General features: G+C 40.5%; 2 protein-coding genes across 3 annotated transcripts in view; both read left to right on the forward strand.

Annotated features, from left to right (window-relative positions):
• Window positions 1-1717: 1717 nt before the first annotated feature.
• On the forward strand, window positions 1718-6373 carry LOC106566856 (succinate dehydrogenase [ubiquinone] iron-sulfur subunit, mitochondrial). Its single transcript, XM_014135351.2, has 8 exons — window positions 1718-1975; window positions 3157-3290; window positions 3423-3508; window positions 3705-3841; window positions 4015-4131; window positions 4507-4608; window positions 4852-4974; window positions 5197-6373. The coding sequence occupies exons 1-8, from the start codon at window positions 1910-1912 to the stop codon at window positions 5299-5301; spliced, it is 870 nt and encodes a 289-aa protein (XP_013990826.1). The 5' UTR covers window positions 1718-1909; the 3' UTR covers window positions 5302-6373.
• A 107-nt stretch (window positions 6374-6480) lies between these two features.
• The window catches only part of atp13a2 (ATPase cation transporting 13A2), a 38565-nt gene continuing 28832 nt past the window's right edge, over window positions 6481-16213 (forward strand). Inside the window, exons 1-9 of one of the 2 annotated variants that reach the window (XM_014135348.2) lie at window positions 6481-6628; window positions 14069-14151; window positions 14399-14566; window positions 14653-14711; window positions 14979-15051; window positions 15176-15255; window positions 15376-15453; window positions 15632-15701; window positions 15983-16117. In XM_014135348.2, coding sequence (XP_013990823.1) covers window positions 6616-6628; window positions 14069-14151; window positions 14399-14566; window positions 14653-14711; window positions 14979-15051; window positions 15176-15255; window positions 15376-15453; window positions 15632-15701; window positions 15983-16117 — 759 coding nt within the window. In that variant the 5' untranslated portion in view covers window positions 6481-6615. Of the gene's footprint in view, window positions 6629-12735; window positions 13036-14068; window positions 14152-14398; window positions 14567-14652; window positions 14712-14978; window positions 15052-15175; window positions 15256-15375; window positions 15454-15631; window positions 15702-15982; window positions 16118-16213 lie in introns of those variants that run through there. The other variant, XM_014135350.2, reaches the window with a different exon arrangement.

The following is a 16213-nucleotide window of genomic DNA, read 5'->3' on the forward strand; positions in this document are numbered from 1 at the left end:
GGGTTTTCTTTATTTTTACTATTTTCTACATTGTAGAATAATAGTGAAGACATAAACTATGAAATAGCACATATAATCTTGTAGTAACCAAAGAAGTGTTAAACAAATCAAAATATATTTTATATTTGAGATTCTTCAAAGTAGCCACCCTTTGCCTTGCTGACAGCTTTGCGTACACTTGGCTTTCTCTCAACCAGCTTCCCTTTGAATGCTTTTGCAACAGTCTTGAAGGATTTCCCACATATGCTGAGCATTTGTTGGCTGCTTTTCCTTCACTCTGTGGTCAAACTCATCCCAAACCATCTCAATTGGGTTGAGGTCGGGTGATTGTGAAGGCCAGGTCATCTGATGCAGCACTCCATCACTTTCCTTCTTGATCAAATTGCCCTTACACAGCATGGAGGTGTGTTGGGTCATTGTCCTGTTGAAAAACAAATGATAGTCCCACTAAGCGCAAACCAGATGGGATGGCATATCGCTGCAGAATGCTGTGGTAGCCATGCTGGTTAAGCGTGCCTTGGGCCTCCCGAGTGGCGCAGTGGTCTTATAATTGCATTGGTATACATTTTATATGCATGTGTAGGCTATATGCTTAAAGCACAACACAAGAGTGGAACAAAGTTACCAATGCAAGAGATTTTCACTATCCTTGATTAGATTATGTGATTTCAAATTTGATAGTGAATGCAGCTAGCAATACATACACTTCCCTCAATTATATCTGACAATAATAACCTTCTACAGTGAGCTCCAAAGGTATTAGGACAGACACATTTTTTGTTGTTTTGGCACTGTTCTTCAGCCCCTTGGATTTGAAATTATACAATGACTATGAGGTTAAAGTGCAGACTGTCATCTTTTTAATTTGAACAGTTTAGAAATTATAGCAAGTTACAGATGCACAAATATCATACCCCCAAGACATGATAACCTCTCACCATTACAACTTGGGAGGTTAGCATGTCTTGGGGGGTGGGGTCATATTTGTGCTTCTGTAACTTTTTTTCCCCTCATCATTATTCACGATTCATTCAGGACTATCAGTAATCCACTTCAATGTTTAAGTGTTTAGAAACATATTCTATTTTTTTATTTACAATAAAAGTGACTCCAGAATGACACAATACATGATTTACCATTTCATTTCTACTGGGCACAAATAATCTGAAACACAACCAAAACAAACAACAAATGCATCCAACAAGATTGCAGTCACAAGCTTGATGTAATCATTACATGCTAGGAATATGGGCCCAAATACCAAACTTTTGACTACTTTAATACACATATAAGTGAATTTGTCATGATAAATGGGGGGGAACTATGTGCAAAAAGTCATGTAATTTCTACAGGGGTGCAACTTTGGTTTTAGTGGGGAAGGGGGATGACAACACTCCAAACAGCCTACCCGATCACTTCACTCGGAGGCTTCCGCATGGTCCTAAAGCACACATTGCCTCGTTTTGTTTCACACTCCAACTGCTAAAACATACAATTTCAGAATGTCCACAGTGAAATTTGTGTCCCTGAGTTTTTTTTTAATGATTCACCCGATATGGATGAAAATACCCTCATATTAAAGCTGACAGTCTGCACTTTAACCTCACAGTCATTGTATCATTTCAAATTTAAAGTGCTGGAGTACAGAGCCAAAACAACAAAAAAATGTGTCACTGTCCCAATACTTTTGGAGCTCACTGTATATAACCGACCCCGTCTAAGCCATGAGAGTTGTAAAAGAGTCTCTGACATAATAGCCTGCAGCGCACCCATAGCTTTCAGTAAGTTGGCTACTCCTGAGTCGTGACATAAACTGACGTCATGCCTGGGGCGGGACAGCGACAAGATACATAAGCTGGAACCGGCACCGCGCTGTATCGGTTAGAATATTCAACCTGAAAATATAAGCATGTCGGTCGTGTGCACCTCTCTAGCCCGAAACGCCATGGCATTACGGAACACTGGGGCGATGGTGGTAAGTAAAGGAGTGTGCTTTTTTAAAGGAGAAGAATAATGAAGTTGGCGAATGGAAAGAAAAGACCTATGACTGGGATAGGTAGACCCCTATCAATAGGGTAGTCGTAGACCACCTGCCTGCCTGGCAATGCAATGTGTTTTTACTAGCTGTCAATAGGTCCATGTCTGGTTTATGGCATGGCTTCAGATAGTAGGCTGTTGTTCATATGGCTTACTAGACAGTTCCTGTGAAAAGAAAACTCAAACTGTTGTCAATTGGAGGTTTACCTTACATCAGAGTAAAGCACAGTAGCAAAATCAAAGTAGAAGCTATTCTTTAATTTGAGTAACTTTGTTAAAGTCTAAATAATAATATATTCAGTTACGAAATATTCATTATTTGTCTAATCGATTTTGAAATAGAGCATGTTTCAGTTAGGTCTATAGGCCTATGTATCTTTTGTGAAGGACTGTTGCGCAAATTGTGTTTCATATTAGAGATTTCTTTCATATAATCCGTTAAATTGTATTTTCTTTCATCATTTATTTATTAAAAAAATAATAATAGCGTGACTCTTAATTGAAGGTTTATTTATCCTTATCGAATGTATTGTGGCCAAAATGTTAGTTATGAAACTTGAAATTGAGGGTGATATAACAACTCAGAGCAGTACATATGTCCTACCGCTAGAGAGAAATGTCTACCTTGTTATGAAAGTAGATGTTTCCCTTTAGCGTAAAACCCCCATATGAATATACAGCTCTGTGTCTTTTTGACATAGATATTTTTATTTCCGACTGAAATCCATTTTAATTTCAGTTGCTCTATTGTGTAAATCTGGTGTAGTATACTTTCACTCACCCCATGTCTTGCCTATCTATTGATATCAAAGCAAAGCCCATAAACAGCTGTATGAATCAAATCAAATTTTATTTGTCAGATACTTCGTAGACAACAGCTGTAGACTAACAGTGAAATGCTTACAGGACCTTTTCCAACAATGCAGAGTTAAAGATAAGATTAAAAAATGTAAGTAGTGAATAACGAATAAAAAATAACATGTACAAATAACATGGCTATATATAGGGAGTAGTATTAGATACTTAAACCAGCATTTAACACCCAAAACAATAATGTAAGCCTAATTTAAAATGTAATTCCTCCTACATTGATACATGTTGTCTATGTCTTGTCTCCAGATGGTGCGCTATACACAGACTGCAGCCGCCCCGGCATCTGAGCCCAGGATCAAGAAGTTCCAGATCTACCGCTGGGACCCAGACACAATGGGGGATAAGCCACGCATGCAGACATACGAAATTGACCTCAACAAGTAAGTACAACGACAGTATAGGTCTTCACTTGTTTAAAACCTATCAATGTCAGCGTGTAGTCTGCATTGATGGAATTGCTCTCATTGATTAATATCTGCATTGTTAACAAATCCTTCTCCCTACTATTACAGCTGCGGCCCCATGGTTTTGGATGCCCTCATTAAAATCAAGAATGAGATGGACCCCACGCTCACATTCAGACGCTCCTGCAGAGAGGGTAAGGCATGAAGAGCAATTTGCAGAGTGGAGAGAAAAGTGGGTGTCATCATGGGTAGAAAGTAGAAATCATAAAATATAGACCTATAGATATAGTGTATCCTATTCTACAATGATAGAGCGTCATGAAATATGAAATGAGCCTTGGTGTGGAGTTATCCTTTTCAGTGGTGTGATATACATGCATCTTGCTTTAGGTATCTGCGGCTCATGTGCCATGAACATCAACGGAGGCAACACACTGGCCTGCTTAAACAAAATAGACAGCAATACAAGCAAACCGATCAAAATTTACCCACTCCCACACATGTACGTTGTCAAAGATCTGGTGCCGGTGAGTATTATGGTTACATTTAGAAGTAAATGAATACTGATTATTATAGCTGCATTAAAAAATAACAAATCTAAAAGACAAACACTGAATAAAACAATGCAATGTTTAGTCACCATGTGGTAGCCTATATTTTGTTGACTAAGGGTGTACATGTATTGTGTGTGCCTCTACAGGACATGAGTAATTTCTATGCCCAGTACAAGTCCATCGAGCCCTTCCTGAAGAAGAAAGATGAGTCTCAGGAGGGCAAGGAGCAGTACCACCAGACTGTGGAAGACAGGCAAAAGCTGGTACATATTTCATCCCCTGGCCAGTGGCAGCAGATTTCAGTAGCTCTACTATCAATGCATCATATGCAATTTCCATGTCTAGTCTGAAACACAAGTACATTCATTCATTCATTTCATTAAGATATCAGAAAGGGACAATGTAGTATTTTGTAGGGTTGAAGTGATCTAGTCAGTTGAACCAATGTAATTTGCTGCATTGAGACCTTGTATCGCCCTTGCGAAGGAAATAATTTTATACACGTGAACCACACTTTGCCACACCTTTCTGGCATTTCAACTTACCACTTTGTATATTTGAACATTTGTTATATTGTTAGAGCGCAAGGAGTTTTCATGACAAAATCAATCTGATCTCTAATTGTCCTCCTCTCCCAGGACGGTCTGTATGAGTGCATTCTCTGTGCCTGCTGTAGCACCAGCTGCCCTAGTTACTGGTGGAATGGAGATAAGTATCTGGGCCCTGCTGTCCTCATGCAGGTATGCTTTCGGTTTTTAAGTCAATATATTAATCTTTTTTTATGCTTTTTCTTTTTTGACAGAGAGAACCGATGTCTGAAAACAAAGTAAAGCTGACGTGTGAATGCATTTTCAACAGGCATATAATTGGATGATTGATTCACCTAATTAGTTTGTCTGGCACCTCCATCTCAGAGATTAGCATTTTATGATATTGCTGTATGAAGTAAATTAATCTGATTAATGCGTTTCCCTCCTCAACAGGCCTATCGTTGGATGATTGATTCACGTGATGAGTTCACAGAGGAACGACTGTCGAAGCTCCAGGACCCCTTCTCTCTCTACCGCTGTCACACAATCATGAACTGCACTAAGACATGCCCCAAGGTACTCAACATTTGAATAGACTGCATCTGGTTTAGTCTTCCTTTGCTAAACCAAACCACAATTTCTAAATACAGTAATAAGACTAGTGTAGAGTTCAGCACAGTGGACTTCAGACCATTTATACAACTCATGCAGCTTAAAAGTAGTTATCGCCGATCCCTTTCTGTCATGTTACTCATCTTGCTATCTTTATTTACCTTTTATTTTGTTTTAATTCCACAGGGACTCAACCCAGGAAAGGCTATTGCTGAGATCAAGAAAATGATGGCAACATATAAAGAGAAAGTCATTAACCCCGTGAACATTGTGGAAAACCACCGGACTTGAAATCCACTAGTAATGACTCTAATGCTGAACTTTCGATTACACATTATCCTTTCAACAGTGTCTGTCCCTTTCATTAGGCTTCGCACATGAAAAAAGATACAGGCAGTCTAGAAGATACTGCCGCTTTTATATATGTGAGAGTGAATGTGTGCTAGAGGAGAGGAGAGAAAGGACAGAGGGAGAAATGGAATAACTGCTCCTCCCTCTAGAAAAATACTTTTTTTTCTTAAAATACATACAAAAGTAATGTTTGATGTGGTGATAGAGCTTATTACTCAGTGTGTGTATAGATTGTACAGCAGGGGTTGGCAACAGGTACTAGCCTACAAGTATTTCATATTTTGGGGGGATTTTAGTGTTTGGAGAAAAATATACTTAAACCACCAGGAATTCAGCAAAACAAAATGTGTTTCATTTAGGAAATCTGTTCAAGTATTCCCATGAGTAAAAAAAGATGTGATTGTGTCTCAATGTAATCAAGGTCTGAAATTATTGCTATTTTCAAATACAATCTTTTTTGGGCTTAGTTGTGGTCAATTTGCAGTGTATAAATGATTTTTAATTCTGTTCCGGCACCCCCGACCATATTGAGCTCTGGATGACAATTTGATGTTTGTTCATTGGATATACTGTATGTATATACATAATACTTTAAGGAAAACCAGTTAAATGTTATTTAAATGCTTATCAATGCTTATCAATAAAGGAAGTAGAAGTCTTAATTTACCATTGTAACACATTGATAGGTTTCATGAACGAAACTGAAATGGTTTAGTTGATTTTTAAAAGGTTTGATACTTTATCTGGTTAATGGCTGTTAGAATAGTTTTTGGGCCAAAGATCGACTCAGAATGGAAGTATGTTTTCAAAACTATGATTTATCATTGTCCCATGGGGAATGGAGTTGGGAAAAATGTATGTTACATCTCGTAAATATTATGTATTGCGAAATTTGATTTTATGTCTCGGTGTGGGGCTCTACTTTGGTGGCAACGCCTCCGAAAAGATCTCCCCTGTCATTTTCAGATTGTATACAGTATGCTTAATGATCAAAATAAACAAAAACAAACCACATTGCATACCAACCCTTATTTATTTATTAACTTTTTTGTTGTTGAATAAACTCTGTTTTATTATTGTCAAACTATTCATGGGCTTCCGTAGAAATGCGTTTGGGTGTCACATGACGGGATAGAGAGGCAAAACGGAAGATAACGGTTCGCTAGTATCGGGTACATGTTGTGCTAGTCAAAGACATCACAACTGGCAACTAATTATGGTATCAATTACTAAATTATCGTGACTAAAGGAAGGATGGACACGCTTGGTGAGTTTTGCAGTATGGCAGTAACGCCCCCCCCCCGACAATCCTGCTTGAGGAATGAACATTGGCTTTAGCGTTAATGTATGTAGCTACCTAATTTAGCCGATTAAACTCAACGATTTATGTTGGAGTTGAGCGATACCTAGCGTGGGCGGACTGAAGTGCAGACGTCACATAAAATGCAGTTTTATAAAAATAACAAAAATTCAGCACCCAAAGAATAGCCCGAAATTACACATGACATTGTTTTGTGTAATTGCGGGCTATTCTTTGGGTGCTGAAATCCAGTCGTTTTTGATAAAAACTGATTTTTATATGACGTCAGAGCTCCGCCCACACCATTCGCCGCTCAACTGCAACATAAATCGTTGAGCTAGTAACTAGCAAGCTCTTGATTTTCTGGCTCCAGCAAATATAGACTCAATGAGACCGGATGTGGACTGGTGCCAGATAGGATGGTGCGTTACCTCCAACAACAGCAGAGGTGGTGAAATTACATTTAGAATTAGAAGCTAACGTTAACTAGAATGCTAGATAGTGTATGCTAGCTAGCTAAAGTAGTGACGTGAACTAGCTAGCCTAGCTCGTGTGTACTAGCTAGCTGCAATAGCGACAGTGGTTAATATAACGCTCTGGACCAGATCTAGTGCGACGACAAGAGCTAGTGCCTAGCACACTGACACCACAGAGTTTCTAAACCCTGAGCACATCTGTTTTGAGGTTCACAGACCACACGGAGTCGGCACCCATAATCTGCAGCTGAATGCTTCTCTGCAGTATTTGTATTGGATAACACTGGTGTTGAGCTACAAACTAATCCAACATTTTGCTTTTGGTAAATGTGCAAAGTCAGTGTTGACCAGCTGTAGCAACAGTAGTTGAACCATTTATTGTGAACACAGTTGTTGCTAGCTGACACTGCAGCAGGCTGTTTACCTCTGTTGTCTAGCTATGGGAGTTGACTGCTTAAAACTCTTTCTGACAGTTCACCTGTCAAGACTCAATCAGTTTTCTAATAAATAATTAATTTGGAATGAATAGGGTTTAGCTCAACAAAATTGAACTATTATGATTTTTTTTAAACTGCAAGCACAACTAAATCTTTCTCACGATGAAATGATCATGAGACATGGTTACAACAGCACAAGCTGAATTTGCGAACATGTCTCATCTGACCAGAGTACCTTTTTCCATATTGTTAGGTTTTTCTATAACTCACGGACACTAGAGAAGCTTAACCAAGTTTAATTCTTCCCAAAGGGTCGACACAGCTGTATTCAGACAAAAAAAAACATTTCTCACCTTTGTTGCCAGCTCTGCTCCACTGATCTGGACTCTTTGGTTTGACTACAAATTGTGGTGAATCCTGCCAACAACGCCAACTGTTAGGTTCTTATTTTTCAGAGTAAATAACTCAGACACTAGAGAAGCTTAACCAAGTTTAATTATTCCCAAAGGATCGACACAGCTGTATTCAGACAAACAAACAAAAATTCTCACCATCACAAGTATATATACCCCACTTTAGACACTCCTCCTTCTCTCCAATCCTAACATCCTATGGTTCCACAGGAAAAGGGTAACAGGATAATAAACCCTTATTACTCCCTTCAAGGGATCTGACCTCCTGACCTCAACCCCTCCTTCGATCTAATCCACAGATGTCCATCCGCTCCCCTATAGCAATCCTGTGATCTCCTCCCGTCCACCCAACACATTCCAAAGCCATCTGTCTTTCTACAGTAAACCCTTATCTTCTGACATAAAACCCAGTCTCTTCCACTCCTTATATTCTATGCTTTTGATCTATCATTTATTTAATATCTCAATGTTCAAAGTTTATCCCGAATCCAACAATATGTTTGGGGAGTCTCCCACATGCCTTTTGGCGAACACCAAACATGTTTGCTTATTTTTTTATGTAAGCAATGGCTTTTTTTCTGGCCACTCTTCCATAAAGCCCAGCTCTGTGGAGTGTACGGCTTAAAGTGGTCCTATGGACAGATACTCCAATCTCCGCTGTAGAGCTTTGCAGCTCCTATAGGGTTATTTTTGGTCTCTTTGTTGCCTCTCTGATTAATGCCTTCCTTGCCTGGTCCATGAGTTTTGGTGGGTGGCCCTCTCTTGGCAGGTTTGTTGTGGTGCCATATTATTTCAATTTTTTAATAATGGATTTAATGGTGCTAAGTGGGACGTTCAATGTTTTGGGTATTTTTTTATAACCCAACCCTGATCTGTACTTCTCCACAACTTTGTCCCTAACCTGTTTGGAGAGCTTGGGCTTCAAGTGCTGCTTGCTTGGTGGTGCCACTTGTTTGGTGGTGTTGCAGACTCTGGGGCCTTTCAGAACAGGCCTGATCTCATATAGTGAGATCATGTGACAGATCATGTGACACATAGATTGTGGACTTTATTTAACTAATTATGTGACTTCTGAAGGTTGCAACAGATCTTATTTAGGGGCTTCATAGTAAAGGGGGTGAATACATATGCACGCACCATGTTTTCCGTTTTTTATTTATTTTTATTTTTTGAAACAGGTTATTTTTTTCATTTCACTTCACCAATTTGGACTATTTTGTGTATGTCCATTACATGAAATCCAAATAAAAATCTATTTAAATTGCAGGTTGTAATGCAACCAAATAGGAAAAACGCCAAGGGGGATGAATACTTTTACAAGGCACTGTACTCTTATAATCTCCACTCAGCACAGCCAGAAGAGGACTGGCCACCCCTCAGAGCCTTGTTCCTCTCAAGGTTTCTTCCTAGGTTCCTGCCTTTCTAGGGAGTTTTTCCTAGCCACTGTGCTTCTACATCTGCATTGCTTGCTGCTTTGGGGTTTTAGGCTGGGTTTCTGTAAAAAGGGCTTTATAAATACATTTGATTGATTGAAATTTCAACAGCATTACCGGTGCTCTAAAAAGTTGGGCAAATAATACTTAATAATACCTGTGGATATTTTATGGCAAATTTCGACCAGCTGAAGGTCCAACTGCACAGACAACCGATAGAGTAAGTTAAAATGTAATTTTATTCAATATTCTATCTTGTAAGGAAACAAGAATTGGTATCACAGTCTGATTTATTAGGCAACTGATCTGCATGCTTTGCCTAAAGGAAAAGTTGGCTGGACTGCCTTTTCATTATCTCCAACTAGAGAAGCGGCTTTGGGTCAACTTCTAAAAGCAAGGTGTTGTACAGATGTGCATGTCATTAGGCTAATAAGTACGCTAGGATATTTGTTTGGAATGCAAGGTGATAGATCAGTGAGTCTGCAGCACTTTGTTCAGGCTGTTCGAATGTACAGATGAGACATAAATGTGACAAAGATTACCCTCCCCAATCCTAGTTTTATAACCATTTTCCCCAATGAATATAAGTTCCAAATGTCCTGACTCTTAGCTGACACTACAAGGCCACTAGTCAGCAGGTCCAACAATGTCACAGATGTCTCAAGTTTTGAGAGAGCGTGCAATTGGCATGCTCACTGCAGGAATGTCCACCAGAGCTGTTGCCAGAGAATTGTATGTTTATTTCTCTATCATAAGCCGCTTCCAACGTAGTTTTAGAGAATTTGATAGTATGTCCAACCGGCCTCACAACCGCAGACCACATGTAACCACACCAGCCCAGGACCTCCACATCCGGATTCTTCACCTGCGGGATCATCGAGGGACCAGCCACCCGGACAGCTGATGAATCTGTGGGTTTGCACAACTGAAGAATTTCTGCACAAATTGTCAGAAACCGTCTCAGGGAAGCTAATTTGCGAGCTCATCGTCCTCACTAGGGTCTTGACCTGACTGCAGTTCGGTGTCGTAAGCAACTTCAGTGGGCAAATTCTCAGCTTCGATGGCCACTGGCATGCTGCAGAAGTGTGTTCTTCACGGATTAATCCTGGTTTGAACTGTACCAGGCAGATGGCAGACAACGTGTATGGCGTCGTGTGGGCGAGTGGTTTGCTGATGTCAACGTTGTGAACATGGTGGGTTTATGGTATGAGCAGGCATAAGCTACGGACAACAAACACAATTGCATTTTATCGATGGCAATTTGAATGCACAGAGATACCGTGACGAGATCCTGAAGCCCATTGTATTGCCATTCATCCGCCGCCATCACCTCATGTTTTGCAAGGATCTGTACACAATTCCTGGAAGCTGAAAATGTCCCAGTTCTTCCATGGCCTGCATACTCACCAGACATGTCACCATTGAGCACGTTTGGGATGCTCTGGATCGAGTGTTCCAGTTCCCGCCAATATCCAGAAACTTAGCACAACTATTGAAAAAGAGTGGGACAACATTTCATTTGTAGACTGCAAATTAACCACAAGAAGCCCAATCCGATATAATATTTGACTAAAACATAATCATTTCAAACCTTGCTTACATTCATATAAAATCACTTCTCTCTATTCTGCGTGGAAATACTTGAACAGATTTACAAAATTAAAATCACTTGGAGCTGATTTCCTGGTGTTTTTAAAAGTATTTTATGTCCAACAATGAAAATTCAACAACAAAACAATTTGAGGGGCCAAATCAAACCACCCTCGGCAGTTGGGCCTAGTCTTATGCAGGGAGCATTTTTTTCTCTTACCCTGGATTTACGAGTTCCTGGGTGTGGGAGATAGAGATGATGTCCGATTTGACATTTGCTGAGGGCTTTCCAAATGGAGGAATGACTGGTTTTACCTCTCAGTACTCGTAGGTCTCGTGAGCTAAGATTTCTGCCCAGTGCTGTCACTTTTAGCACTATCATTTCCTGTGTCTTCAACTGGAAATGAACATATTAGGTTTTACTGAAGAAGTGGAACTTAGGGACATTCATTATGGGCTACTTAGTGTGAACATTTTATTCAAGAAATGATGAGCAATGGTAAGATAAAATATAAAAACTAAATTTCAAACTTTTAATTGGTTCACTCAATGGTGTGGAGGAACAAGATTATGTTAACATTGACCTAGATGACACACACTATAATTAACTTAACAGAATAGCCTAGTTCCTCTTTGCGTTAGCCCTGAAACTACTGTAGGCAGCATGATCCAGATGTTTAGGATTCTTGTGCTATGTCATTAAATAGTTACTTGAAGCCAGGAGAACTCTAGTTTATAGGGACTGGTTTGGGCTTCATATGTTTTGAATGAAACTAATATTACTACATTAGCCTACTATTAGCCTACACTGGCACCAAGAGGCCTATTGCTTCATGTCGGTCAGCCCGTTGAGTTGCAGTTTCCGCTCTGTAAAATCCTTAAAAGCATGTAGTTTTATAAGAAAATACTACTACGCTGTGGTTTATGTACCTACAAAAACATCAGCTCTAAGAGCACCACCACAGGCCTTTTTATTTTAGTTGACTGAGAACACATTCCAGCAACAGGGGATGAATAAGCCAATTGTAAACTGGGGATGATTAGGTGAACATATGAGGGCCAGATTGGGAATTTAGCCAGGACACTGGGGTTAACACCACTACTCTTATGATAAGTGCCATGGGATCTTTTAGTGACCGCAAAGAGTCAGGACACCTGTTTTACATCCCATCCGAAAGACCGCACCCTACACAGGGCAATGTCGCCCAATCACTGCCCTGGGGTATTTTTTTAGACCAGAGGAAAGAGTGCCTCCTACTGGCCCTCCAACACCACTTCCAGCAGCATCTGGTCTCCCATCCAGGGACTAACCAGGACCAACCCTGCTTAGCTGCCAAAGCAAGTCAGCAGTGGGATGTGGGGTGGTATGCTCCTTTCAGGTTCCCTATAAACAAGTTTGGGAGCTAGCCAAAAGTGGTGTGTATGGAAACAAAGTGGTCATTGTGAAGGCGATTCCAGATATTGGCAGTATTAATTTGATGACAAATGTATATTAGCCCACACATAGTGACTTTGTTTCTATATAAAAGCAATGTAGCCTAATAATGCAATATCATTCCATAAATCTTTCTCAAAGGAATCAATCAGATGACAATTAATTCAATACTATCCCAGACAGGCTAATACCCATGTGTTTAGCACCTGATAGGACCTCAGAAGTTGAAGCCACTACTGTGTGCCAGTACTACAAATCAAATCCAACCGTATTTGTCACATGCGCCGAATACAAGTGTAGACTTTACCGTGGTACAATTTAGATTAGACTAGGAAAACGTTCAACATTCTTTGGTTTGTATTTCAAATGAACGAGGGAAATACAGTATGTGTAGGCCTATATGTTATTATTAGTGTGTAGGCCATAATGAATGGTAGTGGAACTCGACAGCGAAACTGGACAGACATGCGTATCGGAGCATTGCTACGTAGACAGGTAAACACAGGTGCGCTTTTGACACGCGACGCAAAAATAGCATTGCCAACGACTCAAATCACAGTTTCGGATATAATTATGACCAGATAAATAAGGTAAGTAGTACTTTCGTTGATATTTCAAATAAATAGAAAGCCAACATCTGTGATGATATTTACATCGTAACTAAAACAGGTTACTGATACGTGTATACCCGGAAGCCAAAACAGCTTCAACACTGCCAACGTTTCTGTTAATATATTATTTATTTCGATAGGCTATTCGAGTCGATGAAATTAGTTTTACCCTGACCTCGACCGCACTTATGGTGTTCTATTCAGAAGGGTCTCTTTTTCATCGTTTAGCGGTCGTAGCTGCTGAAGTGAGAGAGGGAGGGGAGAGGGGTTGTCTTTCCAAGGGAATAATAATATAGCTGTTGTCGGATGACTTTTTCCTGGTATAAACTGGTAATGATAATATCTAGGCTAGTGTTGGCTTATCAAATATCCTATTTTCGCTTAACATTGTGCAGGCAAGCAGTTGGATAGCCTGTAATTAGTTAAATCTATCTACTGTAACTGGATAGTTTATTAACTGAATATGTGCCCCCCAAAAATGTCTAATGTTCTATAACCTGAATAAGTATTGTAACCCGTTGGTCTTCCTTGTTTTATTACAAAAGCTCTATCTTGAAAAATGTATGAGTTTGTTAACTTGTAGAACCAAATAGATAAACCCTACTGCATTTGAAACTAGGCATGGAACAACACCCTCTTATTTGTTTCAGTATCTAGGCCACATCAATCATATACCCACCCGTGTCAATTAATATGTAAATGAATGATTACACCGATATATCAGGATTTTTCTATTAATTAATTATGTTTACATTCACTTGAGCTGATTGAATGAAAAATGGAATGGACCCCCTACACTGATTCCCAATTGGTTCATTCATTCATACTGCTAGTGTACATTTGCCTTTCTTTCATGTGAGCTGTGTGTGACATTGGTGACTTTTACAGCTTATGTGTGCCCTGTTAATGTTAACATAATGGGTGTGTACATGCAGTGCAGTGTTATGTTGTGTTTGCAGTGGCGTCACTGTGTTGACTGTGTCTGTTGACCAACCTCAAGCCTGTTCCACAGGTAGTCCGGAGGAGGAGCCACCGGGAGGGTTCTGCTCCCCTAGTCCAAGGAGAGAACCCCACCGCAAACCCGAAACACACATGGTAGGAGCCTTTAGCTCATCAATTAAACATCAGTTAACTGACTACTTAAATTCTTTGCTCCCTGTTTAGCATAAAGCTACTAGTACAACCCACACCAATAAAGAGGACAATTATTTAAATTTAATTTGGTGCTGAACAATGGGTTCCATATCAACTTGTCTGCAATGCAAAATGACACCTGGAAATCAATGTACTGCTTTTGAATGAATGACATCTACTCTGATTGCTCTCTCTGTCTGTGTGTCAGGATGTCCAGGGGTTCAGATGGGTGCGCTGGCGTGTCTGGCTGTGTCACATTGGGTCCGTGTTGTCGCTGGGTCTGTTGCTGGTGCTGTTTCGCTGGCGCCCTCGTCTAGGGGTCCTTGCTCGCTGCAACTCCTGTCCCCTGGCCTTCGCCGATATTCTGCTTCTGAGGGTAATGTCATTGTCACGATTCAGTGTTTTTTGGTAGTTTGGGAAGCAGCACTTGGGTTAATGGTTTTATTCTTGATCTTCTCTCAGGACAGTTTCGGACAGCAGTATGTCGTGGAGGTCCTCACAGAAGAGCTGGAGGAGGGCAGGTTAGATACACGTCTTTATCATCAGACCATCTGTTGTATGTTGACATTAAAGATTTCCCATATTATTAGCCATAATAGAATTGCTCTGTCAGTGCTACCATAACAAAAACTGTCATTTTCAAATGTTCAGTGTTTGGATATTGGTCAGCTGGAATGCACTGACTCCTGTACAATGACTCCTGTATGTAGTTGAATCTGTTGTTCTGTAACAACTCATGTTGGTCGTCCTGACTTCTGATGTAGTGTTTCTCCTTGTGCTCTCGGTAGTTTGGAGACGGCAGGGAGTGAGGCGGAGGACAGTTCAGACTGGAGAGATACTGTCCAGCTACACAAAGAGGAGGTAAGGAAGGGGTAGTAAAGTTGTATGAACAAAGTTGAATTGAATTAAATTGTATTGAAGGTGCAGCTACAGAGCCAATGGCTAGAGAAGTCTGCAGCTTTTATGCATCCTGAATGGCTTTCAGGTACCGCTGCTGCATTACTACCTGTTTGAGGGTCTGCGCTACGTATGGATGGCCAGGAAGGGAGCCTTCTGTCGTGTTAGGTACTGTATGGGGGTGTAAACAGGTGTGGGCTATTGGGTTAGACTGGAGTCAGTGGCATATATATATATATATAACAACGTAAAATGTTGATGTAATGACAGTTGCCTATTCCTCCACAGTGTCCTCAATGAGGACTGGACATGTGCCGACATTTATCGTTTCGGGGGGGGCCTGAGTCGCCTGGAGCAGAACACCAGGTACACTGCTCCACATGATGGGATCACACACCCTTTCCTCAAGGGTCCTCTCTTGGACCTAGCTCTTTTTAAAGGCTTACCTCAAACACTTACATCAAACATACTTTTATTTCCACACACTTCACCCCCCCCTTGCTGCCTCATCCAGTGTCTGACTCCAGTTCTCTCCATCTTTCAGGAGGAAGGTCTACGGGACCAATCTCATCGATGTGCCTGTGAAGTCCTTCATGCGACTACTGATTGAGGAGGTGATTGGCTTGAACAACGATTGACGGTTTCTCATTGATTTACATGTACAGGACTAGATTTACTGACCATTTGCAGTGGTGCACTTGTTTATATTCATAAGGGAAATATGCATTTACAAAAGCCGAATCATGAAACTTAGGCTTAAGATCTCATTATTCCACGTAAACTATAATCTACCAACAGTTACATACAATAATACAAGTTTAAGGCCTGCTCACTCTGTATCCCTCTCTCGCTTTCTCCATCCATCCCTCTATTCTCCCTCCCTCTGTCTCTGCAGGTGCTCAACCCATTCTACGTGTTCCAGGTGTTCAGCATTGCTTTGTGGCTGACAGATAGTTACTACTACTATGCTGCTTGCATCGTCATCATCTCCCTTATCTCCATATGTCTGTCTCTCTACGAGATCCGCAGGGTGAGTGACACCAGGAGGCTCCTCCCATGTCTTCTGTGCTCCCATGAAAGCTTTCAGATAAGTTTACAAATAGGTATTTTTGATATTGTTATGGTT

This window comes from Salmo salar, chromosome ssa13, assembly GCF_905237065.1.
Source record: "Salmo salar chromosome ssa13, Ssal_v3.1, whole genome shotgun sequence".
NCBI classification, from domain to species: Eukaryota; Metazoa; Chordata; class Actinopteri; order Salmoniformes; family Salmonidae; genus Salmo; species Salmo salar.